We start from the raw sequence: 25,929 nt of genomic DNA, 5'->3' as shown, positions 1-25,929 counted from the left end.
GAGTCACATTGGGGGTTAGGGCATCAACTTATGAGTTGGGGGGTGACACAAGTCAATCCGTAACATCCCTCACATTATTATACAAAATATAAGACCAGATACTGAAACTGAGATGTGAAAGAAAGAAAGAAGGGAGGGAGGGAGGGAGAAAGGGAGAAAGGGAAAGGAGGGAGAAAAAAAGAAACACGAAAAGGTTTCCAGTTCTAAATAAGAAGACTAACTACTTAGGAAATACATTTTTTAATTACTTCTATCTTTCAATGTTTTAATCAATTTAGAATTTTAAATCTAGTTTACAGTATCATACCTGTTAATTTTATGTGCTTATTTACATCATCACTCAGTAAAAACAAAGTCTAATTATATTTCTGGTACCTGGGCTGCCTCATTTATTTTATTCTTTCCATGGCTTTTAAGTTTGACTCCTAGTGTAAAGGGATATTCCTCAGGGCCTGGCAACATCTTCTCAACTGTGGCAACCAACTTGCCTTTACCCAAACCTAATTTCCCTCAGATATTCCCTATTTTAAATTGCGCTGTCATCATCCACCTGCATCAGTTAGGGATTGGATTCACCTACGTATAAAAGAAAATACAGAGGATGGTGTTTAAACAAGATAGAGGCTTATTTTTCTCCCGCTGTAGGGAGGAGCCTGAGGGGGCAGGTAGCCCCACTGTTTTATCAGGACCCAGGTATCCTCCTACTTTCTACTAGCTCCACATCTCATGTCTCTTCATTCATTGCCATTGCCTTTGTTACAAATCCTTCATCAGGTCTGAAATATTTACTTCCTCATTCATCTTACTTTGAGCATCTTACCATTCCACGTTACTATCGATGACCTTTAGAAAACCTAGATCAAACAATGCCACTCCCTTAAAAAAAAAAAAAAAACTCTTTTGATGGTTCTCTCTTGCTGTTGGATGAAGCCAAAGGTCCTTAGTTTAAAACACAGAGTTCTTTGTAATCCAGTCCCCAACTTCTTTTTTTTTTTTTGCGGTACGCGGGCCTCTCACTGCTGTGGCCTCTCCCGTTGCGGAGCACAGGCTCCGGACGCGCAGGCTCAGCGGCCATGGCTCACGGGCCCAGCTGCTCCGCGGCATGTGGGATCTTCCCGGACCGGGGCACGAACCCGTGTCCCCTGCATCGGCAGGTGCACTCTCAACCACTGCGCCACCAGGGAAGCCCCAGTCCCCAACTGCTTTATCGATCTCATCTCCCGACACTTCCCCACAGTACCTTTTACTCCTCATCCTGAGCTTCTCACTCTTCTCTAAGCAAGCTTTGGTCTTTGGTACCTTGATAGCGCTAGGTGTTTTGATGTTAATCAGTCCCTGCCTTTATCAATTCTAAATCTGTTGGGAAATAGAAATTGGAGTCAGCAATGGATTAAAATATCAACATCTTAATTTTTTTTTTGACAGAGTCGGGGGGTTGTCAGAATATCTGGATTGAATGTACACCCAGATCAGGATTGTTATTTCCCTACCCCAACCCAGGTCTGATGTTGGGACTTAAGTAAGGGGAAAGTCAGATCTACAAAGAAAACTCTAACCCCAGCATATCAGTTGGATTTGACTTAGCTGAATAGAACTAAAAACCCTAATATTGCAGTGACTTAACTCAAAAAGGAGCGGGCATTTCAGAACTAGTATATAATTCAACAGTGTCATCAAGGACCCATGCTCTTAAGTGTTTCTTCTCTCTTATGCTTAGCACTTGCCTTCCATCCTTGGGTTTATCACATCGTCCAAGATAGTTATTGGGGCTCCAGCCATTTCATCTACATTCCAGGCAGCAGGAAAGAGAGTTGTAAGGAGACTTTCCGGAAGTTTTGTTTACATGTCATTGGCCAGAACTTTCTACATAATTAAATTAACACAACTTCAAGGGAGGCTAGGAAATATAGTCTTATCCTGAGCAGTAATATGTCCACCCTCAAAACTGGTATTCTAGTAAAAAGATGAAGATAAGAATGGATGTTATGATAGGCAATTAGTAGTCTGCCACAGTCAGCTAACTGTGCAGTCTTGGCCTCCTGCCTCCTTTGAGTTCAGTGAGCCCCAGGAGTGGGACCCAGGTTTGCTTGCCTCGTGGTGCAGCAGCAGTGGGAGAGAATGGGTCTGGAGAGAGCCAAGAAGGGCCCAAGGGTACATTCCCAGTGCTCTTTTCCAGAACTGGACCATTGGGTAAATCGCTGCTCTTCCTCTGGGGAGGATTAAGTACAGATGGTAAGAGGGACCAGAAAATCCCTGGACTACTGCTCCCTCCATGAGAGTGAAGCAGGAACCCACTGACGGAACATGAGGCCAGGGAGCGGCGCTTATCACGAGTGCACCTTTCCAGCCCCTCTTGCTAGGCCTGCACTGCTTCCGCGGTACTTCCACTAGTAAATGCCAGCTTATCCTCTAAGTCCCAGCTTGTATGTTGCTTTTCCGTTGACACCTTTCATGACCTGTATTCTGACCCCCAGACAGATCTCTATTCTTTTCTCTCAGTGTGTACAGACTGAAAGGATAACACTTCTTACATGCTATTAGAATTCTCATTTTCTATCTATGCCTGTTTCTCCTTCTCTTTCTCCAAAACCTATACTAAACTGTGCAGTTTGGGAGGACAGGAACCTAGTTTTATTATCTTTACATTTCAGCTCCTCCAGCAGTACCTGACAAGTCTTAGAGGTGCTGGAACATCTCCTGAATTAGCAATGCTGATTTCCTACTTTCCCTGTTTTATAATAAGGAGACTGAGATCTTGACAAGTTGAGTAACTTAGTAAATAATAAAAGTAATGAACATTAAATGAGGCTTTCATTAACACCTCATTGTGTTCCAGGCATGTTCATGAGTGTTTGTGTGTATTATTCTCCTTAATTCTCACATCAACCTGGTGAAGCATGTGTCATTATCCCTATTTTACATGGAGGTGAATTGGCCAAGACTGCAGAGCAAGGAAGTGGCAAACCTGGGATTTGAACCTAGGTCTCTTACTTCAGTCCCTGTGCTAGCATAGCATGGACCAGACCCAGGTCTTCTAAGTTCATGCCTAACGCAAAAATATTTGAATTTTATCCCCTTTTCGTGCCCTGCTTTGTTGTAATGCAATAATCATTTAATAATGCTTATTAAGACAAGGCATCCTTGGTATAGATAGACACGCCTTTCGGCAGCGAGGGGACATTTTCCTAGTACTGATGCTTCATATCTGCTCAAGGCCATCCTTACACTCTTGCCCAAGTCACCAGGAACTACTTACAACAGTTGGAAGGAAAATCAGAAAGTTAATCTGCTCAGTTTAAAACATGTTGGGGGCTTCCCTGGTGGCGCAGTGGTTGAGAGTCCGCCTGCCGATGCAGGGGACGCGGGTTCGTGCCCCGGTCCGGGAGGATCCCGCGTGCCGCGGAGCGGCTGGGCCCGTGAGCCATGGCCGCTGGGCCTGCGCGTCCGGAGCCTGTGCTCCGCAACGTGAGAGGCCTGCGTATCGCAAAAAAAAAAAAAACAAAAAAACATGTTGGAATTCCCCCTGGGAACTGAACGGTCCTATGGGTTAATGCCTGTCAGAAAAGGATGCTCCCCCGGAGGACACAACCATTTAGCATTTGGCTTTTAGCAAGTTTAAAGCTGGGTAAGGGAAGTGAGGCGCGGGCTTCCCCTAACTCTTTTTAAGAGACTTCATGTGAATATTTGGGGGTTAGTTTATTTGCTTCAGAAGGAGAAGATGCATAGCCTGTCAGACGGAGCCAGGAGAAATGCAGTGCTGCCCAGTCACCGCCCCTCCCCCCCACCGTCAAGAGGAGACTCGTGTTCCCTTAATTCAACACTTCTGACAGAAAACTGCACATTCATCACACAAGACTTCTCCCCAAATGTCTAGCCACACTCTGCAGTTACCCAAGAAAGAAAATGAGATTTTGAACTGTAAATAGTTCCTCTGTGCCAAGGACTTCTTACCCTTGGTTTCCTAAAACAGGAGATTCGTAGAGTATTTCCATCATGCGGCTGTGTGCTTTCCCCTGCATTCTGGAGATTAAATCCTTTTGATCAGAGAACCTTACCCTTGGCCATCCTGCTTTCTCTGGGCTCTAACTGATAGTGAGGATGGCGTTATAGGACCAAACGAGTAGAGGGAAAGTGAATGGGGAAGACAAACAAAGGGTTGGCGTGGAGACAGTCATCTTATGTGGTTGAGTCATTGAATTGTATGTGAAATTGGAGCCCTAGGCCTGTTTGCTAGATTATGTGTTTTAAGCATAGTAAGAAATGCATGTAATATTGCAACCCGGTACACACACATAAACACACACGTAACGGGTCACAGCCTGAAGTAGTAGATGAAGCCGTGTGTGGTGGTTACGGCACGAACCATAAAGTCAGACCTACCAGTCAGCCCCTGCTCTCCCAGCTGAAGGCACCTCATGAAGGATTTTGAAAAACTGAGACCCCGCACCACACTTAAAGTTGTCATCCTAACATTTTTCTCCTCAAATTATAATACTTGCAAAAACTGTCATTTCCAGTTTGCGGTAAATATGCTTCAATATATGTTTGTCAAAATACGGAGCCCCAGACTTAGCTCAAATGTGTGGAAAATTGTCCATCATACAACCTCATCGTCAAAGCCATTCCTCACTGTCACCCATCAAGCCAATCAGACTTAATTCCCTGTCGGAAGGGAAGTCAGTCTTTGTTTTGCAGCTCAAATAAACATCCTAATGTGCCCACCTCCTCACCCCGACAGCTGTCCTTCTGAATTCTGATGCTGAGATGCAGGGAGATGGATGGATGAGAGGGGGTAAAAGCCTTGCGCTAGATCTGTGCCTGATTGAAATAAGGCTCCACTCCAAGACCTGCCCTCAGGAATGAGGCTTTCCCGAATTATCCCTTGATTTGATGCCTAGGAGTTTTTATATCCCGGGGCCAAGCTCATTCAAAGGTTTGATATGGATGAGAAGTATGTCTTTCATTTGTAAAGGGACAGGAAAACAATTGTGAATGGGGAAGTAAGAAGAGAGACTTGACAGATCTCAGATCCTCCCAGAACTTTCTCAGCGAGGCCGGTTTGGGGAAGACCTGCCTGTGGAATTTGAGGATCTGAAAACTTATTCTCCTAAAGTTAGGACTGGAACCCCCAGGAAAGTGTGCAAGTACCCCTAGGTCCTTGAATGCAAATAATAACAGTATCTACCTTCAAAGATAATTATGAAGAATAAATAAGGTGTTACAAATAAAGCACTTGGGCTTCCCTGGTGGCACAGTGGTTGAGAGTCCGCCTGCCGATGCAGGGGACGCGGGTTCGTGCCCCGGTCCAGGAAGATCCCACATGCCGCGGAGCGGCTGGGCCCGTGAGCCATGGCCGCTGAGCCTGCGCGTCCGGAGCCTGTGCTCCACAACGGGAGAGGCCACAGCAGTGAGAGGCCCGCGTACCACAAAAATAAATAAATAAAGCACTTAATGAAGTTCTGGTTGCATAGTAAATGCCCACCTTGTGTTTGCCGTTATTGCTGGTGTTGTAGTTATTTGACCCCCCTACTCGCTAACAATGTCATTTCTTGGTGGATGAAATAATCCTCGGGCTCATCCCTAACATTGGTGGGCGCCAGCCGGTTTAGCCACGGTTAGTCCACACCCCTGCAACCAGCGCCCCTTGGCCACTCCTTGGGCTGGGAATCCACATCTGGTGGCAAATTCCACTCTCAGAAGGACAGACTTCCACCTGGAAGTGGACGCAGGGTGTCTGGGCAGGAAAGTCAGGGTTCTCGCCTTCTGGATCTTGCGCTAGAAAGGGTTAGATACAGATCTGGGCATACTCCACCACCACCGCCCCCAGCCCCCAGCAGATGTCTCACCCGGACAGAGGAGGGCAGGCGCCACAGAAAGCACCCGTCCAGCACTGGATCCTCCTGCTTGGGTCTAGGGGTCTTACCTCAGGGTTGTTGCTAGACTCATTTGGGATAATAGGTGTGAATGTGTCTTTAATGTAAGATTTAAGTATTGTCTTGATGGCCTCCATGATCCGCAAAGTCAGCCCCCTTGAACAAACTAACGGAAGCTACAGAAAAAGACAAGTTACTAAAATAGAATATGATGCCTTGTTTTTGTTTCAGGCACTGGCTTTCAGGCCTCAGGCTACAACTTCAACACCTATGACTGGAGGAGTCCCAAACAGAGAGGCAGTTTGTCCCCAGTCACTAAGCCTCGAAGCCAGACTTACCCAGATGTGGGGCTGAGTAACGAAGACTGGGACCAGTCCACAGTCAGTGGGTAAGGTTTTCACCAACTGCTGCCCTGTCCCAACTGCTTCCGGGTCATTTGGGCCAGATGTGAACTTCTCTACTTCCAGTGGCACCTACTGCTAGCATTGGAAGCATTGTGTGAAGCCACTGTCGCCATCCATGCTGGCCCCATGTCCAGATTCGAAGACTTGGGCCTGCCCAGTGGGAGGCAGGGCTCCACCACACAACAGGGCAAGAGCTAAGTTTCCCTGAATGAAAACAGCAGTAGCACATGAGGAAATTCTACTTCTGTAAACCGTGTCCTCACTCTATGACTAGTTCCCTCTCCTTTTGTTTAGAAGGTAGTTTCACATTAACTTACATTAGAAAAAAAAATTTTTTTCAACTGAGGGTTCCCTATTTTCAACTGAGAGGTCTATTTTAGCAGTTTGCTCCCTTACCAAAATATTTTAAGGAAATTCATAAAAAGCGATAGCACTTAACGGCTCTATACTGATGTTTGTAATGAGTGGGGAAAACATATTTTTCTCTTAGAGAAAAGTTTGATTTCCCTTTCCCTGTGGACAGAGCAGTTGACAGATATTCCCACGGGTGCCATGTTGACGCAGCCATGAATACTGTGAAATTCAATTAGTAAGACCATGGTCCTTCTGGTCTTTGAGACACTTTGAGTTTCCTAAAGCGTCCTTCTACTGGAGCTGGCTTGACTTGGAGGCCACAGTGGGAAGAAAGCCAGACCCAAAACGAATCTCTATTTTGTGTGTGAGATGAAGGAGAGAGAGATTCTGGAGACCAAAAAAAAAAAAAAAATGTCCAGCAAGTTCTTAACCCAGACTGTTTTTCACAACAGTTTTACAGGGGCTCCGGACAGTGCAGAGGCTGAACAAGAGGAGAACTTCTGGTCCCAAGCGCTAGAGGATTTGGAAACCTGTGGACAATCAGGAATTCTCAGAGAACTCGAGGTAGCCTCGGTCCTGCTACTTTTATTGTTTCTACATTCATTGTTTTCTTGGTCCTTTTGAGTTGGCATTGATCACACCAGTTCATTTAAAAGCTTTAACCCTTTCCACAGGAGAAAGCTGACAGGCGTGTGTCTTTGAGAAACATGAATCTCTTGGTAGCTACCCTTTATGTTTATATTTTTGCTTGTGAAGCTGCCTTCCCTGCCCCCTTGCCGTCTGGACAGTGATTTGATTTTATCCAATGCAGTTAAAAGTATTTCTTTCCCCATTTCCACCCCTCCCCCCACCCCGCCGAGCTTACTGACCTGTGGCTTCTGCCATTTGCTCCCTGCTAACCCTGACTGTACCTGTTTGCCACTGGATCGTTTGGGGCGAGCTGAGTCTCCCAGCAGTGGCATCTCTCATTCTCTTATTTGCTTTAGAAAGGTTTCTTTGGCATGTTTTCATTTGTACCTGGTAGAGACATTAATTTGATCGTGAAGAGGAACATAAGAGGAAATTTTACTTTACTTCATTTTGCCCTTAACGTAGATGACAGTGCCTCTGGTGAAAAAAGCCAGTCTGTTTGAGAAGCAGCCAGCCAACATATTACAGACTACATTGCTGTTAATTGCAAATCCTGATTCTTTGTTAATTTAGTGTGAATTCAAGGAGTTGCAGAGAGACGGAGTATAATAGCTGAACTCCTGGGGAGTTCTTTAATCAAAGCCATAAATTTGCTGACGGTATTCACACTTTGGTCTGGGAAGTCCTGGACTGTTTCCTTTTATGTTCTTTTAAATTTTCGGAGCTGTAAAAAATAAAGTGGCAGAAGTTGCATTTTTATTTTGATGTCATATGAGGTCCCCAAGTCACCATAAGGAATGTGAATGGCCTAATGGGGTGGAACTCTTGCAATTCTAAAATGATGACTCATCTTTATATTATTTTGCTTCTCAAATGCATGTGTGGATATTTTCTGTGATTCTAATGTCTGTGAATCTGCAAAGAGAATTATAAAGAAAAATACTAGTTTGAATTTGTAAACATCATGATTATTACCTGGCATGAACTGCAGCTTCAGAGCACAAGTTAAAGGACCTGGAGATGGATAATCCTATAAAATTTAAATACATTAAGATGTTAGCAATTGGTTCCCTTCTGTGAAACTTTCAAAAAAAGTAGAGTGCTTAAGTATCAGGTGGCTTATTTAAACTTTTACCACTTCCCATATAGAGAAGGGTCAGCATTCTCCCAAACTGAGTAAAGATCTCAGTTCACAATTTTTGAACATATTCCTGCTTTTCAAAGCGTGTTTTGGCTCGTATGCCTTTTTCACTTTGCATTTTGAAATACTTCTCTTTTGAAGAAGCAGCTATTCTTCTAATAGCTTCTACATTAGGTAAAATGAAGATGATGTAAAAAGTAGTACAATGAAGTTGCGTTTTCACTCAGACATTGAGTTATCCAATGGAAACAACATACGTCAGCATAGAAGTCATCTCGCAGGAGCCAATAGGTTTTCTGTAACATTGTTCTGGCAGGTGTGGCCCTCGAAATTATACATCCAGGAAAAAAAATGGGTTGAATTAATAAGCCAAATAGAAATTAAAGTTTTCAACTAGGAAGAATGATTGACAAATCCATAAATTAGAATCTCATTCACACTTTTAGCACAAAGGGAATTCATTTATCAGTTTGGATGAACTCTGCTCCCTTGATTGCAAAAGCTACTATGCAAAAGATATTACTGGAGCTAGGTTCCTGCATAAGAAATGTATATCCAGCATTAAAAGTTAAAGCATACTATCACTGTAACAAATGCAGAAGATTAGCTAAGATGAAAAATGATTACAATTGAAATGAAAATGAAAATTATACTAGTCATTTTCCCCATTGCTAGCAATAATTTAGGTTCAGCTTTAGCGCTGAAAAATATATAGTTTTAACAAAAGAGAAAAATTCAAACTAAGACTTTGGACAAGTTACTTAATTTCCTTATCAGGTATTTCTGCTTTAAAATATGGAGATTATAATGACTAATGTTTATACGGCACTTAACATAGAACATGACACAATAAATGTTTGATAGAAATTATTTTTGCCACTTTTTTGAGTATTGAATGCTGCCTTAACTATCTTTTGCTTAGTATAACATAAGAAGAAGGTTTAACTGAATGTCAGATAGAGAACTCTTAAATATATTCCTCCTAAGTTGTATGTATACCAGTTATCTCACTAATAATTTTGAAAAAGTATAATATAAATTATGAATTGTGCAAAATGAAAACAGGCAATACATACTCTTGAGGCAGAAACAAATCCTAGAAAACTTTAAATAATTACTTTTTATTTTAGTTTTTGTATTTGTGTTTTAATTTTAATATGCCTTCAGCAATATCACTAATTCAATTTACATTCACTTTAAACAAAACAATCTATCCTCTGAAAACTCGACCTGAAGACCTTTTGATAGTCTGTCATCGCTTCCATTAGAGCCCTTTCTAGATCAGATTGTAACTTCTGTTGTGGCTAAGGCTCATCAAAGCAGAAGTGTTGTCTCCCAGCTGTAGTGATTATTTGACTTCCAATGTGTTTTCTGTTGGTCTAATGAAAAATGAGTATTAAAAATAAATGTTCACAAAGCAAATAGCTAGTCTAAATAGGTAAAAACAATAGGTGGATGGTCACCACAGCAAGAAAACAATCATCAGATGCTATCAGTAACAGTAGATTAAACAAGGAAATGATATGTGTGAGTTAAATGCCATAAAATAAAAGGATGTCCCATGTTACCAACAAAGCTAGTAATAGAAAGGTTTCAATTTAAAGGGGATTTATCTGAAATAAACCATTATATGGATAATCCACACTGGATAAATGTTAAGGGGTTTTTTTCATTTACTAAAAAAAGTCAGTTTTATAAGTTTCAACCTCATACTTGACTGAGAACCAATATAGCCTCATAGTCAAGAATAAGAGTTTTGGAGACATGGCTAAAGTAGTAATCCCAGACTCTTGGGCAAGTTGCTTCACTGATCCAGGCATCCCCTTCCTTGAGTAAAATGAGGAGGTATAATAATTATAATACCTTACCATATAGAGTTATTATAAGTATTTAATGGTATGCTGCATACACAATGTGGTACTTAGCATTTGTAAATGCTCAATGACCCATGAGGTTTTTCTTACAATTGTTTTTTTAAAAATTATCAGTAAGGGGCTTCCCTGGTGGCGCAGTGGTTGAGAGTCCGCCTGCCGATGCAGGGGACGCAGGTTCGTGCCCCGGTCCGGGAAGATCCCACATGCCGCAGAGCGGCTGGGCCCGTGAGCCATGGCCGCTGAGCCTGCGCGTCCGGAGCCTGTGCTCCGCAACGGGAGAGGCCACAACAGTGAGAGGCCCGCGTACCAAAAAAAAAAAAAAAATTATCAGTAAGATAACTGATCTAGCCAGGATATTGATAAGTTCACTTGTTTTGTTTCTTTTTCAACAGAGTTGTAGATATACCTACCTGTGTGCTAATACTTGGCTGTCATTCAAAGATCTTGTGAGTGGCATGGGTATAGCTGAACACCAGGTGAAGCTTGGAATTATAAATCTTAGCAAGATAACAAGTGAAAACTCTACTCACTTTGCAGTATTCCCTCCTGATCAGTAATTTTAGATGGTGCACTTGGCTCATCTACTACCTATGGGACCTTGGGTAGGTCAGCCTTTTTGTGCCTCAGTGTCCTCACATGTAAATTAGGAGGAATAACAGCTCTTACCTCATAAAGTTGTTGTGAGGCTTAAATGCGTGAATACATTCAAAGGACTCAACAAGTTACACTTCTGTTACTTTTAGCATCGGTATCAACACCACTAGATCATGTTGTAGCGTGGCACGTGGAATTTGTTTTCTGTATCCATGATTTCATGCAGATTCACTGATGCTGGTACACCCTTATATAACCATCATACGGAGGAACACAGCTGGCTACAGGCATATTTTCAGAATTTTAGCATCCTCTAACCATGAGAAATGAACATTCCCAGCATGATATTGGTTTCAAATGCTCTTTTTGTTCCACTTCTGAGACTCAGTCATTTTTGAGATCTAATCTTAGCATTCCTTGTGTATTATGCAGGGAACAGATTTGAAAGTGAACAAACTTCTCAATTCACTGGTAAAATCCAACCCAGGTCTCATCACTTTTGAGCAAAGGGTTGAATACGGTAGCGTCATAAATGATTATTCCTTAACCTCTCTGAGGACCTTACACAAAGGTCATTTCTAAGAAACACTGACCTTCGCCAAATGATGTGGAGACCTAGCTGATCTACAAACTTCTCCGGCCGGCCACGTGGCCAAAGGAAAGGCAATATGCCAGAGCTAGGCAGCCAGCGTTCGGTAGAAGCCCTCGCCTTTGTATCAGTAGCCTCATTTCAGCCCATTGTTACCTCCAGGTGGGGCTAGAGGCACCATTGCAAATGGGGTCAGCCTGGTCCCCACTGAGGAGTTCTTAGTTCATTTCTGTAAGATATACTGAAGGTTGCCTCGTGAATCCCATCTTTAGATCCCACTCAGTGGAAAGTTAATGCTTAAAATGTAGTTTGCAGTAAGCAGATGTTAGAGCTTTTCAGTTTGCCTCCAAACTGCCAGGGGTGGTATTTGATTAAATAAACTCAATGGCTTAAGTACTTAAATTGGATTTGAGTTGTGCATTATAAATGTCACGTGTGAAGCATATTCCCAGACTTTCATGGTGCAATTAGTACGTCCATTCTCCAGCCTTTGGTTATGCCCTGAAGAGACCGTATTTTGACTGGGCAGAAGGAGAAGTGTGCTTCATGTTGAGCAACCAAACGCTTTTCTTAGTCCGTGGCTTAATTGTTTCTGAAAATTGTCAATGCCACAGGCAACAATCATGTCGGGGAGCACGATGAGTTTGAATCACGAGGCCCCTACACCTCGCAGTCAGCTGGGGCGACAGGCCAGCTTCCAGGAACGGAGCAGTTCGCGGCCACACTATAGCCAGACCACTCGGAGCAACACTCTGCCCTCGGATGTGGGCAGGAAGTCTGTCACCCTGAGGAAGATGAAGCAGGAAATGAAGGAGATCATGTCCCCTACTCCTGTGGAGCTGCACAAGGTCAGGAAACTCTCTTTCCTTCCCTTAGGGTCACATTCTGTTCAGCGTGGCCACCCCGAGGCAAGCATGATCATGACATTCTACTGTGGGCTCAACCAAGGAGAGAAGCTAGAGCTTAAAGGCAGGTCATCAGAGACCGATTGTTCTCAAAACGTGAGCTCTGAGAGGTGATCTCATAAAACGGGGAACACCGGCTTTCAAGCAGTGAATTTATCAGAAATGTATTTATGGCCAAAATCTTCTCACCGAAGTTTGAGGTTCTAGTGTCACGTGGAGGTTGAATGAGTTGGTCTGTTATTCCAACTTCATTGGAAGGGGGAAGGATTTTCTAAATGTCGTACACTCCCACTTCACTGAAAAGGGGTTTCAGGGGTGACGCTGGAAGGCTTAATCATCAGTTACAGACTTCTCAGCAGACAGTTATATTATTCAGGGGACATGAAGTTCTCTTTGAGATGTCATTTAGATGTCTTGGGTCAGGACAGGGTAAGCCCTGGTTATATTCCATCTCTGTTATGATAGTTGCCTCACTTTGCTTCATGGAAGAAAACCTATGATTGCAAACAGCTGAATCTGAGTTGCTGGCAGAGTTTGAACAAGGCATGTGTAGGTGACAGCGTCTGTGGAGCCCAGGCCAAGGAAAGCAGTGGGAGGGAGCTTTCTCTGGTTTTCTTTTGTAGAGCTCTGATGCTTTTTGTTGTTTTGTTGCTAATACATAAGGATGTATAGTTGGTAACAATCTCACCCTACTTTTCTTGAGAGCCAAGACCCTCTCTGTAGTTAATAATCTGTTAACTAGAGATAAGTTATCGGTCTTACCCAGAAGAGCATATAAATGTCAGGTTGAGAGGAGGTAAAGGCCAACTACTCCCTTTTTCCTCTAACGACTTCAGTCTCCCTAACTATTAAAAGTAGCCGTTTTGCAGCTGACAACGGATATAGTCAAAGAAAGGATTGTATAGGAAGTTGGGTTCTGAATTCTGTGTTCCAATCCTGGGTTCGTTCTTTCATCACTCATTCATTCGTTCATTCATTCAATGCATAGACTGTGCATTCATTTACTTAAAGAATGTATTATAAATCCCCAGGGAGCACATGGTCTAATGGCGAGACAGTCCAGGAAACAGTGGGAAGATGGTGGGATAAGTACAATAGACGCTAGACTAGGCTGCCCTGAGGGACGGCACGAGGTAGGGGGCTGGCGGGCAGGGTTGGGGAGGAACCTGAACCCACTACAGAGGAAGATAAAGCCTTCCTAGATGCAGGTGTTGACTCCGCAGGAAGGTGGAGGGTGGGAAGGCATTCCAAAGCACAGAAAGAAACATGTACAAGGGCTTCCCTGGTGGCGCAGTGGTTGAGAGTCCGCCTGCCGATGCAGGGGACACGGGATCGTGCCCCGGTCCGGGAAGATCCCACATGCCGCGGAGCGGCTGGGCCCGTGAGCCACGGCCGCTGAGCCTGCGAGTCTGAAGCCTGTGCTCCGCAACGGGAGAGGCCACAACAGTGAGAGGCCCACGTGCCGGAAAAAAAAAAAAAAACATGTACAAAAGGATGTCACAGATAGCAGTATACTGAGGGAGTGCAGATCTGCCAACGAGAGCCTTGTGCATTAAGAGGCATTACAGACTTTACAGAAAAGCAAAGAAGTTTCTGACACTTTAGGGTGGGGACCCAGCTCTAGCCCCGTATCACAAGTTAGTTTGTTTATCCAGTTACTGTGAATTGATGTCTGTCTGGTAAACACCAGCCCTCACCACCTGTCACATATCCTAATCTGCTAATTGACAAACACCATTAGGAGGCTGTAAGGACTCCATTGGTGATTAAATTGCAGAAGCTGCATAGTCACTGCTAATTCTGCTGTACCAAGAAAAGGGCTGGCCCTTCCCGATTCCCTCGGTTATTTAGGAACCCTGCCTTCCCCTCTTCTCTAAAAGTCTACTGCCCAGGCAGAGGGGAGCATGCTGGGTAACCCACCTTCCTTCAGCACCAAAGGAAAAGGATACCAGTGAGTGCCTACTGTGTGCTATATTCTTTCTATTTTTAGCCTCCCACAACAGTGCTTCTTAGCAGATATTTATTACCTCCAGCTGCAGGATAGGGAAATAGCAAGTATAAAATAGAGCCATTTTTCCTTCTGGAGTGAAGCAGTCTCCTCAAAGGGAGATTCCTGATAGCCCAGCAATACAAAAGGCTTGTCTCCCCATCCCTCCTGTACTGAAAGCAGTTAGCAAAGATAACGACAGTCAATTGGCTGTGCAAGTTGTTATAGCTGAGGTTTTAAAAAATGTGCTGAAAATAGATCTTGTTTTTTTTTTTTAAAAAAAAAAGGCGTCATGCATTTCACAGCACAATGAGTGGCAGAGGATGGACTGGTTGGAAAATTTGTGTCGGGGGGTGTGAATTGAGAGGCCACAGATCACAGACTCCGCTGGACCCACTTGACCTAATAAATGGGTTACTTCTTTCTTCCTTCACTTCAGTCATTTCCCCTCAATGGTAGCAGTAAGTGCATTTCCCATGTGGCTTCACTCGTCTTCCAGATTGATACCAAACAAAATAAGATGCTCAGAAGTAGGTGGTGTCCTGGGCATCGTAAGACACCCAAAATGATCTTGTTAAGTGAAAATGTAACGGAGGAGCCTGCCGCCTGACAATATGGAATTCTGGGGGTGTTTTATGTTCACATCTCGGGTATCTTTTCTTTTTTAAGTGAATTCAGTTACCCTGATAGGCCGTCCACATGTTTGTTGTTAAACACATTCTCCAATTTTGAAATGCTTGAGAGGAGAAATAGTCATTAGAAGAGTCACTTTACTCAGAGCAGAGACTGGTAATTGCGCTTGTGTCTTGAATATGGGCATCCCTTGAACACTGGAGGATTACCTGACACCATGAAAAGGCACAGTGCCTTGTTGATGCAATTGAGTTATCTTCCCCTTGGGGTGCTATTAGCCTGTACTAAACCTTCACAGAAGTGAGGAAAAGGTACTCTTTTGGGGGGGGTGGTGTGGAGAGGGGACCAGGGAAATAGAAAAACATCACTTCCTCAAGTTAAAAATAACCCCAAGTTAAGACTGCACAGCTTGGCAAGTGGAATGAAGGCTGCTTTTCAGTTCCCTGAGCCCCTTGGGTGGACTTTTCTGCATAGACCTAGTGGAGGAATTCCCAAGGGGCTGCAAAGACCAGAGTGGAAGGGCTGGGTAGGGTTAATAGCACACCATTCCGAACACACTTGGTGTTATTTAGTTGCCGTCTTTCTCGTGGCTGTGTGCCACTTGGTGAAAGCTGGCCATGAGGACAAGTTGTGGATCTGTCCGTATCGAAGCCAGTACCTACAAACTCTTACTAGCACTAGAAGCTGCCTCAAGAGGATAGGAATGAATGGGCCGGTATCCACCCCCCTTCCTGGGGAACACGAACAAAAAGCAAAAACCACTCCGTCTCCTGATACAGAAAGAAGAGAGCGTGGCCTTAATCTTCCAGCTTCTTGAGTTGGAACTTCCTCTCCATTATCTGCCCCTCCTTTTCCACCCAGTCCTCCTCACCAATACCTCTTCTTCCTTCAGACCTTCTGAAAATGCAGAGCTCAGGTGACAGGCTACATGGTTTTTGTTTATTTCACACTATCCATTGCGTCTGAGGCTCTGCCGTGTCCCGGCAGGTCTTCCATGAGGTCGACCCTGTGCATTCCTGAACCTGAAAAGCTAGTTATCCTTCCTGACGCTGAACAAAGCACCACAGCCTCACTTCCCTTTTGGGCCTTTGTGGTTGGAGGAGGAAGTTGGCGCTGGAGTGACGGTTCGGTACTTAGATGGGGGCATGGCAGGTAGACAGTGAGGGAGTCCCAGGGAAGTGATACTCGTGTCTCCAGAGGCCATTGCCTCTCAAACTTGCTTGGCTAAGACACAGTCCAAAATACATTTTGCCTCACAATTCAGGACACACATACACCCACGTTCATATATGTAAATGAATCCAAAAATTGACTGTATGCTAACATTTTCTGTTTTGTTTGTTTTCTTTTATTTATTTATTTATTTGTTTATTTTAACATCTTTGTTTGTTTTCAAATGCTGTCCCATTAAGCTGATTTCAAGACTTATTAATGGGTCTCCACCAAAAGTTTGGGCACCATAGCCTTAGAGAATAGTTCGGCATATGGACCTCTGATGATCTCTACCATCATCACGTGACTGCTTGTTACAACGCGGGTTCCTAAGCCCAACCTAGACTCACCTGGTCAGCACTTTCTGGGAGTGGGGGGCCAAGAATCTACATTTTAACAACCTCTTAATGGATTCTTTTGCTCCCTAAGGATTGAGAATCACTCCCTTAGGTTTTGCTAACAGGAGGTGATTATTTTGTGTCGGTGAAATCAGAGTCACTGACACATAGTGGCTGAGAAAAGGGGAAATGAGGTTGCATCTTTGGCCCTGGAGCTTCTGAAGTTTTACCTTTAAAATGAATTCTGGTTTGTACTATAGCTTATCACAGATTTTTTTTTTCTCTTTGCAGTTAAGGAGCCTGTGATCTTAGCTACAGTTCATTGATAACCCCTCTTTTCCTTCTGAAACTTAAATATTCTTTGGTGTCCACTTAATCTATTTCTGAGATGAATTCTAGCCTCACTTCTCTTTGCATACTTTAAGGCAAAAAACTTTTTTTTCAGTAGAGTAGAAAATTCTTCATATTCAGAGCATTTGGACTTCGTAGAAAATCATTTCCTTTTGATGTTTTATTTTTGCCTGCACTGCGTGGCGTGCAGGATCTTAGTTCCCGGACCAGGGATCGAATCTGCGGACCCTGTAGAGGAAGCATGTAGTCTTAACCACTGGACTGCCAGCGAAGTCCGTGTCATTTGTGTTTTTCAATAAAATTATATTCCTTAATTGTATGCAGCTGTTTTTATTTATTTTTTTACAGAAAGGTTTTTTAAAATTATTTTCCAGCATCATCTCTCATTTATGGCTGCTGATGGCATGACCCGTGAACATTTGAGTCTCGTATTTCTTGTAGCTGCTTTTGCTACCATCAACTTTTCTCTCAGCCAAGTTCACTTTGCAATTTCAATATATTTGAGTGTTTTGAGAGTGGATCTTTGTTCTTCTTGATATGATCAAGTTGTTTCACTTCTTGGAAGGAGTGTCATTTTTGGTGTTTAAAGCCCACTTCTTTTGCAATATTCTCCCCAGTTCAGGAACAGGCTCGGCCTTAAGAGGAAATATGAACTGGAAACACATATCTTATTCCGGCACAGGCATCTTTCTTCACCGAATATTTGCAGTTGGCACTCAAGATCCAGTAAATTGTCAGGCAGACAGAGGTTTGGTCACAATCTGACAGTCATTGGCTACGTCACTTCTCTGAACTTCAGTTTACTCACTTAGCAGAAAAGAGGAGGGATCACCTGTTATCAGGAGAGGAGACTTCACAAATAGCATTTCCCAGGTGAAGTCACCATTCAGTCTTACCTCAGCCCTACAGTGTCAGAAACCCAGAAAATGAGATCTCCTCAGGAGCCCAGCCTTAAACACGATTCAGGCAGCTGCCTTAGAGCCTCCAGAGATGGAGGTGTACACCATAATGAGAATGTCTTTACAGAGAGAAATGGACGTGTGTCTAGTTACTAGTCACTACATCAGTCTGACAAGCATATTCTCTCCTTGTAAAACCAGGGGCAGCTGACAATCAGTGTGGAATTATAGGACAAGGGTTGGAGTTTAGGTTGTATGTTTTATATGAGTAATGACCTCCAGCCCCGACAGTCCTCAAAATAGATTGTTTCAATCAGCTTCCCTTGTCTGTGATTCTGTTAAGACTTACTTTTCAAAAATGTAAAAAACAAAATTCTTAAACAAATGATTGGCTCGTGCAAAAGAAAAGTGTTTTTTAACTCATTAATGAGGAATGACAGCAGGATGAAAAAGCTTGTTCAAAGGGAAGATAAAGAAACTATACCATATATATATATCTCAGTCCATGGAGGGAAAAAAAAAGAATGCCAAATAAGATTTCCTAGTTAAAATGAAAGCTGCTTAATGACTTACAGGGAAATAAAAGCAAGGCCTTTGAACTTATCTTTTCTGAGGGACAGAACTCAATTTGCATCGTATCTCTTCCCTGTAAGTTGCCATCCACTTTTACAGAGTCTGAGCCCTGAGCCATAGAAATGCTAAGTCAAACAGTGCAGTCCCCTAGACTCAGATGACCCTTAGGCGGGCTTGTTAGGCAGTGGTCTAGTGTGCCTGATATCTGTTTTTGATCTCTCACTTCTGTCCAGAAATGTTAATAGCTTCCCTTAAGTCTAGCCCTGGCCTAGGGATCATTCATCTTTTTCTGATGTTTTTTCTTGTCTCTGTTGTGATCAAATGTGTTTATGAATAGGTTGTAAAATATTGTTACCTACGGGATATTCACTTTACAAACGAGGTGGCTCCCTGAGGGTCACTCTGTTTCCCTAATGTCCAGGTCCTTGGAGAGTAGCCTGTTGGACCTCTTCCTCCACCATCGTTCTGCTCTATTGTGTGTCTGTTGCGTGTCTGGCCGGGCTGTGGTGAGGATGACATTGATAACAGGCTAGCCCAGGGCTGCCGTCTTTCTTCCCCTTAGATGGAGCACAGAGCTCTTTCTTGTTTGAGGATCTTTGTAGTGTCAAACCACAGCATTACCTGGAATGAGGAAATAAAATCAACTTTCTTAGTGCTCAGTGCAGTGGGAGTTTTGTCCGCTGTAATTTGTCATACTTCCCGAATGACAAGTTCCTGCCCCCAAATTCCCAGAAGCCCAGAGGATGGGTGAAGGGGATGCCTCTCACCCAGAGGTGCAGGTGGTCCCTGAATCAAGGAGACCACCTGTGATACTGTGGTTTATAATAAGTATACATCTGATCTGGTCCCAGTTGCTGGCACAGAGCTCCTAAAACCCTTGGAATTTCTTAAGTGTTGAGAGTGAGAAAGGTATCTTTTGTTATGTTAATGAGGCTCCCTTTAGATGCAGTTAAGGATAGGGGTTGCTTGCCGGTGGAGCCAATCCTGTGATTAGAGGGTTGGAACTTTCAGTCCCACCCCCAACCTCCAGGGAGGGGAGGGGATTTGCAGGTGAAATCAATCACTAAAGGCCAATGACTTAGTGCCCGTGTAATGAAGCCTCTATAAATACCCGGAAGGATGGGTCTCCAGGAGCTTTCAGGTTGGAGGGGATGCGGGGAGAGTGGTGCGCTCAGAGGGCACGGAGGCTCTGCGCCCTTCCCGGATACCTTGCCCCAGAGCAACGCTTCCAGCTGGCTGTTCCTGAGTTGTACCATTTTATGATAAACCGGTGATACGGTAAGTTCTGTGAGACTGCTTTGGCAAATTAGTCAAACCCAAGGAGAGGGCTGCTGGAACCTCTGAGACATAGCTGGTTGGTCAAAGGCACGGGTGACAACCCGTGTCTGAAGACAATTGTCTAAAATGCTGGGGTGGAGGTGAAGTGACATTGTAAGACTGAGCCCTTAACCTGTGGAGTCTGACGCTATCACCAGGGAGATAATGTCAGAACTGACTTGAATTGTAGGACACTCAGCTGGTGTTGCAGGACTGCTTGGTGTAGGGAACCCACCTACCCCCAACACACACACACATGTTCGAACTGTGATCAGGACATCTTGCCCACACGGGCCTGAGGGCTATGGAGGTCAGTAAGTTGCCAGGGGGACTCAGGAAGAGACAGGAGCTGGAGGAGAGCCAGAACAGCCCTGGGGGCCAGAGAGCAGAGGCAGGTGTGGAGAGGGGCCAGCAGGCAGTCCTGAGCTGAGGTGCTGGAACGGTCTCTGCCAGGCTGGCTGACTTGGTGCTGGCTGGGCAAGGAGAAAGGGCTAGGGGCAGAGCTAACGGTAACTAGGTGTCTATCAGCTGCCCGTGGCGTGGCTTGATCTCCTGGAGGTTTGGAGAATGATCTGGTTCTTTCCTCTTTGGTATGATGTGAAATGAAAGCTGCAAGGGTCCTCTGAGATGAATTGGGAAAGCAGCCCTCAATCCACCATGGATCTTAAAAACTGTGAACTTCCTTGGTTGGGACTTAGTTCTCCGAGGGCCAAGTCAGCCCTGACACGCACAGACTTAGGGCCACCATCCAAGCTCTGACTCTCCCATTGTTGAGCCCCCGTTTGTCAAGCTCATGGGGCCACATGCTTGCCAGAAAACAGGAGGCAGCGTCTGACGCTGCTGTCCGTCCAGTTCTCTCCTCTGCCAACGAGACCCCTGGACAGGAAGGCAGCAGCTGCTTTTCCTGACCCTGTTCATCTTGGAACCCACACTTAAGTGGCAGAATCCAAGATGGCTTCCTCTGGGCTGGAAGAATGCAGCTGGAAAAGCCGTACTTTAGTTTTTTCTTCCAGCCCCACAGGTAGTATAGGATTGTGCTCAAAACCAACATTACTTGAATTGTCAGGTTTAAAGGAACAGGGCCCCCCCCAGTGGTGTCTGCAAGAATAAACCCAAATGCCCGGTAATTTGTGGAAGTACTAGAACCATCTCCGATAAGGCCATCGGTGGAGGGGCTGAGCCACACAGGCAGCCAGGGCTTAGGAACTGCTTCTGGGGATGGCTGCCACTTGCCTTGACGTGCTCAAGAGAGTAGACACGGTTGCCATTAAAATCCAGGTGGGGGGAGTTGGCTCTGCCGCTGAGGCTTTTCACTTGTGTCAAAACTGAAAACACAGGGGCTTCCCTGGTGGCGCAGTGGTTGAGAGTCCGCCTGCCGATGCAGGGGACACGGGTTCGTGCCCCCACATGCCGCAGAGCGGCTGGGCCCGTGAGCCACGGCCGCTGAGCCTGCGCATCCGGGAGCCTTTGCTCCACAACGGGAGAGGCCAGGGCAGCGAGAGGCCCTCGTACGGCAAAAAAAAAAAAAAAAAAATAATGAAAACACAGGCATTAGGTTTCTGATCTTTGCCTCGAGGGCATTGTTCAGGCAAGCAGATAGACTTGCTTAGAAATACAAAACAAGGCTCAACTTGAATCACGTGAAGCCCGACACCTCCTGTTAAAGCTTCTGTTCTCAGGAGGGTTAGAGGCCATTGCAGCGTGCGCTGTGATGAATGGTTAAAAGTTGAACTGGGTTTCGTAGAAGGGTATCCTCGCCCATAGAGTTGCCTTCCAAGAGACTCACTGGCCCTTTTAGAACAGAAAATCTATCGTTGTGTTCACAGTCCGTTCCCCGGAGGCATCCTCTAGTCAGCACAGAATGGAGACCTGGCAAGAAAAATCTTGATTTACTTGGGTTAGGGTGGAACACAGAGAACTCTCAGCAGCTGGGAGCAGTTTGGCCGCATGCTTGGGGAAAGCCACAGAAGGGCTCCGATGGGAAGAACTACAGCAGATGTGATAAATTATTCATCTTTAGTTGGTTGGGCAGTTGGAAATGGATAAAAACTGCCTGACCAGCTAGGAGATTTGCATGTCGAGGGGAAAAAAAAGTCATGATTTGGTGGAAGGAACACAGCACATGAGGTCAGATATTCTAATACTGAAATCCCCAGGCTTATGTATTCTAACTGGACAAGTCCATTCACCAAGTTCAAGGGGCGGTGTCCTCGTTCGTAGGAAGGGCATGATTCTGCTGCACAGAGTTGTTGGGAGGTCAAAAGCAGTCATATATAGGAAAGTTCCTGGTGAAGGGATTCATCTGCGGGGGAAAATTGTGACTTAAACTTTGGAATCCTTAGAATTACTTTTGGATAGGAAATAAATCAGAAGTAACCACTACCCATCTCCAGCTAAACAGGAGGGCAGCAGCTACATGGCACAATTTATTGTTGCTGCTTTTGAGACCAGCTATGTGTCCTATATTTGTGAATTATTGATTCCTGGAATCTTACCTCTGTATCATTTTAAAATTTCATTGTGTTATTTGCTATTTCCAAGCTATTTCCAGGAGAACCATAGGGCTGGCTATTAAAATTCACTCTCCTCTAACCTTAGGAAATCTTTCTAGAGAAACAGATTACTTTCAACTTTAAACCTTTTATTAGCCTCTCATCCTGAAGAGTTTGCCATAAAGCTATATCATCAAGTCTAAGGCTCAGGAGAGCTAAGCCTCTTAGCCAACAACTGTGACTTTACAGTTAATGGGCTAATCTGCTAACCCGCTCTGGTTGACATCCATTCTCTACTGTTGTGGTTAACGGATTACTACTGCCTGGTGTTGGCAGTATTTGGTGACACTCATCCTTCTGCCCCTTCTGGGTTCTGGCCTGTGGAGCAAACACCCAAGCAGCACAGGCCAGTTGAGCAATGAAGAACTTCACTATTACTTGAGGCCCACACCAAATGTACCCCACATGCAAGGGTTCAGGTTCACTGTATTGAGAAACATATCTCAGAGCTAAAACAGAGTCGGGCTTCCTCATGTCCATTGCAAGCATAGGCTTTGTGACTCAGACTCAGATGTGACTGAAGAGTATGGCTTGACTTGCAGAGCGGATGCCAGTCCTCTTACTGACCAGCCATATGCAGAGGGTCCATGGGACTGCTCTCCAAACCTATACCTCGTGGAACAGAGATAACGAGAACGTACCACCTTCCGCCCCATTGGTGCTGCTTGTCACATAGAGAGAACCTGACTGGGAACAAAGATGGAAAGGGGGCATAAGGACAGGAGATGCCACACACAAAGCCAAAGAGAGGCATATAAGCAGGGACCTTGGAGTAGAGTAATTTCATCCACTAGTAAACAGAGTCCCAAGAATAGCAGACTATCACCAACCATATTAGCTATTTGTCACTGCCACTCCCTCCTCCTTTGTACCCATCTCTCCCTGTTCCTCCCCTTCCTCCCTTTGAGAAAGGAACATGAGTTTGGGAAGAAAGGGACTAGAATGTAAACCAGAAGTGTTTCCTCCAATCAAGGCAGGAAATTCATGGTGAGTCTATGATATCTTGTGCCAGAAAGTAAATAACTTATCAGAGCAAACGGGTCATATCAAAAGGACAACATGAAGTCAATATGAAGGACTTCCCTTGGCCAAAGATGAGGAAACTTGAGCGCCCAAAAGAATGATGCAATTGATCGTAACATATCATATATATAAAAACCCATAGGTTCATATTGATAATGTACTTTAAAAAGGTCATTCCCTTACCCCTCACCTCAGAAAAAAAAACCTCATTGGGACACCATTGGAAATATTTAGTGCACTAATTCCCTATTTTAAAAATGAAAGAATTAGCATTCATTTTGCCTTTCTTGTACAAACTACTTCAGAGTAACCAAACAGCACTAATTGAAGAAATGAGAATTCTTTACAAAAGAATTCTAGCTCATATAGAAGATAGTAAGAGATCATAAAAAGATTATCATTTTGCAACCCCTAATAAAATTATTGATTCAGACAATGGTCATCAATGGATGAAACTATTAAATTGAAGTTTAATGGGGAACCTTATGATGGGAGAATTAAACTGTCATCACCCGAACCCACCCAAAGTGGAACAACTAGACACTGAGTGATGTGTTGTTATAGGAATCACATTGTCCTACCTGTGATCTACCCCTCCCCCCAAAGCTGATTCTGACTCAACTCAAGCAACCAGAGCTAATTTCGTTTTAAAGGAAAATGGGGCACAGAAGGGCATGCTACAGAGCGAATGACATGGTTTCAACAGTAAGTCAGTAGCACAGGGAAAAAAGGATGGGGGCATGCTCTAGGTAAGAGGACATTTAAGGGACCTAACACCGATGCGTGGGCCTTGCTGGAACAAACCAACTCTAAAAATCACTTTGAGACAATCAGGGAAATTTTATTATAGACTAGATATTAGAATATATCAAGGAATAAGTGCTGATTTTGTGACTGAATTAATGGCACTGAGGTTGTATAAAAAAATGATTATATTTTTTAAGAGATTCATACTGAGTTATGTAAGGGTGAAATGACATGAGGACTGGCATTTGCTTTAAAATACTCCCCCAAAGAAGATGAAAGACGGGGGGATGAAGTAAGTGAGCTCTTGTTGGATCTGAGCGATGAGTATATGAGGATTCATTGTCCTAGCATCTCTGCTCTTGAATATGTTTGAAATCTTTCCTTAAAAAATAGATTTCTCAGGATTTACCTGGCAGTCTAGTGGTTAGGACTCCACACTTCCACTGCAGGGGGCACAGGTTCCCCTGGTAGGGGAACTAAGACCCCCACATGCCTTGCTGCATGGCCAAAAAAAAAAAAAACACAACTTTCTCCTAACCAAACTTATTGTGGTAATCATTTCACAGTATATGTATGTCAAGTCATTATGTGATACACCTTAAACTTCTACAGAGCTGTATGTCAATTATATCTCAGTAACATTCCCACCTCACATAAAACTCTCCTGTCCTATGGCCTAAGGTAAAATCATAATTCTAGAGGGGCTTAAAATATCTTCTCTGCAATGAATATTTATTAAGCAACTACGTGCTAGGTAAAGAGGTAGTAAGCCATGCAAAGATCCATGCTTTGCAGTCAGAACCACTTGGGTTTGAACCACTTCTCTGTTGCTTACTGTTTACCTTGGGCAAGTTTCTAACCCTCTCTGAGCTTTCATTTCCCCGTCTGTGTGATCTGCTCCGCTAACTAGGTGGAGACAGTAGCATCTGGTTTGCTTTTTTTTTTTTTTTTTTGCGGTACGCGGTGTAAGGTCGGATCTTAACAAACTGCACCGCGAAACAGAGGAAAGCTTCAAGTGAGCTTTATTAGGGAGCGCTCCCGGGCGAGGTTCACTGGTCCGAGAGAAAGGGGCCAGAGAAGTCGCGCCCGGGCGAGGGTTGGGCAAGATTTTATAGGGGAAGAAGGGAAAGGGGTGTGGTGAATCTGGGAGGGCGCAGGGTATTCCTTATTTGGTGGTCTTTTCGTGTATCCTGGGGGACCGTTAGTCCCGCCCCTCGAAAGGCGGGAAGGCTGGGCCGGGTGCAAAGTCCCCAGGTCAGTTCCTGGAACTGGGTGGTCCGGAGAATTTCGGTCTGATGCAACCTGTGAATCTGATTGTGTTCCCCTGCCTCGGGCCAGTTGGCCTTACATTCCGACATCTTTGGTGTAATGGGGCGGCGTTCTGGTCTCTGGCTACTTCATGCTGAATGGGGGCGTCGAAAGGGGAGTCAGGCGACCAGAGGTCCGAGGCTTAGGGGAGACCAGTGGGGTGTCCTGTAGGAAGCAAGGTGTAAGGACCGAGGAGCATTTGGTTTGTGGCCACCCGGGAGACTTCCTCCATGCGCCTGCGAAGGAACCTGAGAAAACAGGGAGCAAACGTGAGCAAGATACAGATGAGAATTAAGGGGCCTAAGATTGGTGTTAGCCAGGTATAGAGGGTGGATCGCCACCAATCGGGAACTGGGGAGGCGGACTGTTGGTGTTTGCGTTGGAGGTCTTCTCTTAAGCGATGGAGGGCTTTTACGTTGTCTTCGACGAGTCCTGTTTCATTGATGTAATAGCAGCATTCCTCCTGTAGGAAGAGGCAGGTACCTCCTTTGTCGGCCGTCAGGAGATCCAGGGCTCGTCGATTCTGGAGAGCGACTTGGGCTATGGAGGTGATTTGGCGCTGGAGAGAGGAGATGGAGCCGGTGGAGGCTTCAATGGCTAGCTGGAGCTTATGTTCTAAGTCGCG

At 44.6% G+C, this 25,929-nt stretch overlaps 1 protein-coding gene across 11 annotated transcripts in view; it reads left to right on the top strand.

The window, feature by feature from the left end:
• The window catches only part of GRIP1 (glutamate receptor interacting protein 1), a gene marked incomplete at both ends in the record, with an annotated part of 697,367 nt that overhangs the window by 650,809 nt on the left and 20,629 nt on the right, over window positions 1-25,929 (top strand). For 7 of the 11 annotated variants that reach the window (XM_082666950.1, XM_082666958.1, XM_082666952.1 and 4 more), the window contains 3 exons: window positions 6,105-6,261; window positions 7,084-7,195; window positions 12,074-12,307. In XM_082666950.1, the coding sequence (XP_082523076.1) occupies window positions 6,105-6,261; window positions 7,084-7,195; window positions 12,074-12,307 (503 nt within the window). Of the gene's footprint in view, window positions 1-6,104; window positions 6,262-7,083; window positions 7,196-7,305; window positions 7,351-12,073; window positions 12,308-25,929 lie in introns of all 11 variants that reach the window. The other 4 variants (XM_082666956.1, XM_082666954.1, XM_082666949.1 and 1 more) reach the window with 1 other exon arrangement.

Source organism: Grampus griseus (assembly GCF_964374135.1).
Source record: "Grampus griseus genome assembly, chromosome: 11".
NCBI classification, from domain to species: domain Eukaryota; kingdom Metazoa; phylum Chordata; class Mammalia; order Artiodactyla; family Delphinidae; genus Grampus; species Grampus griseus.
This window is presented reverse-complemented; position numbering and strand designations above follow the sequence as displayed.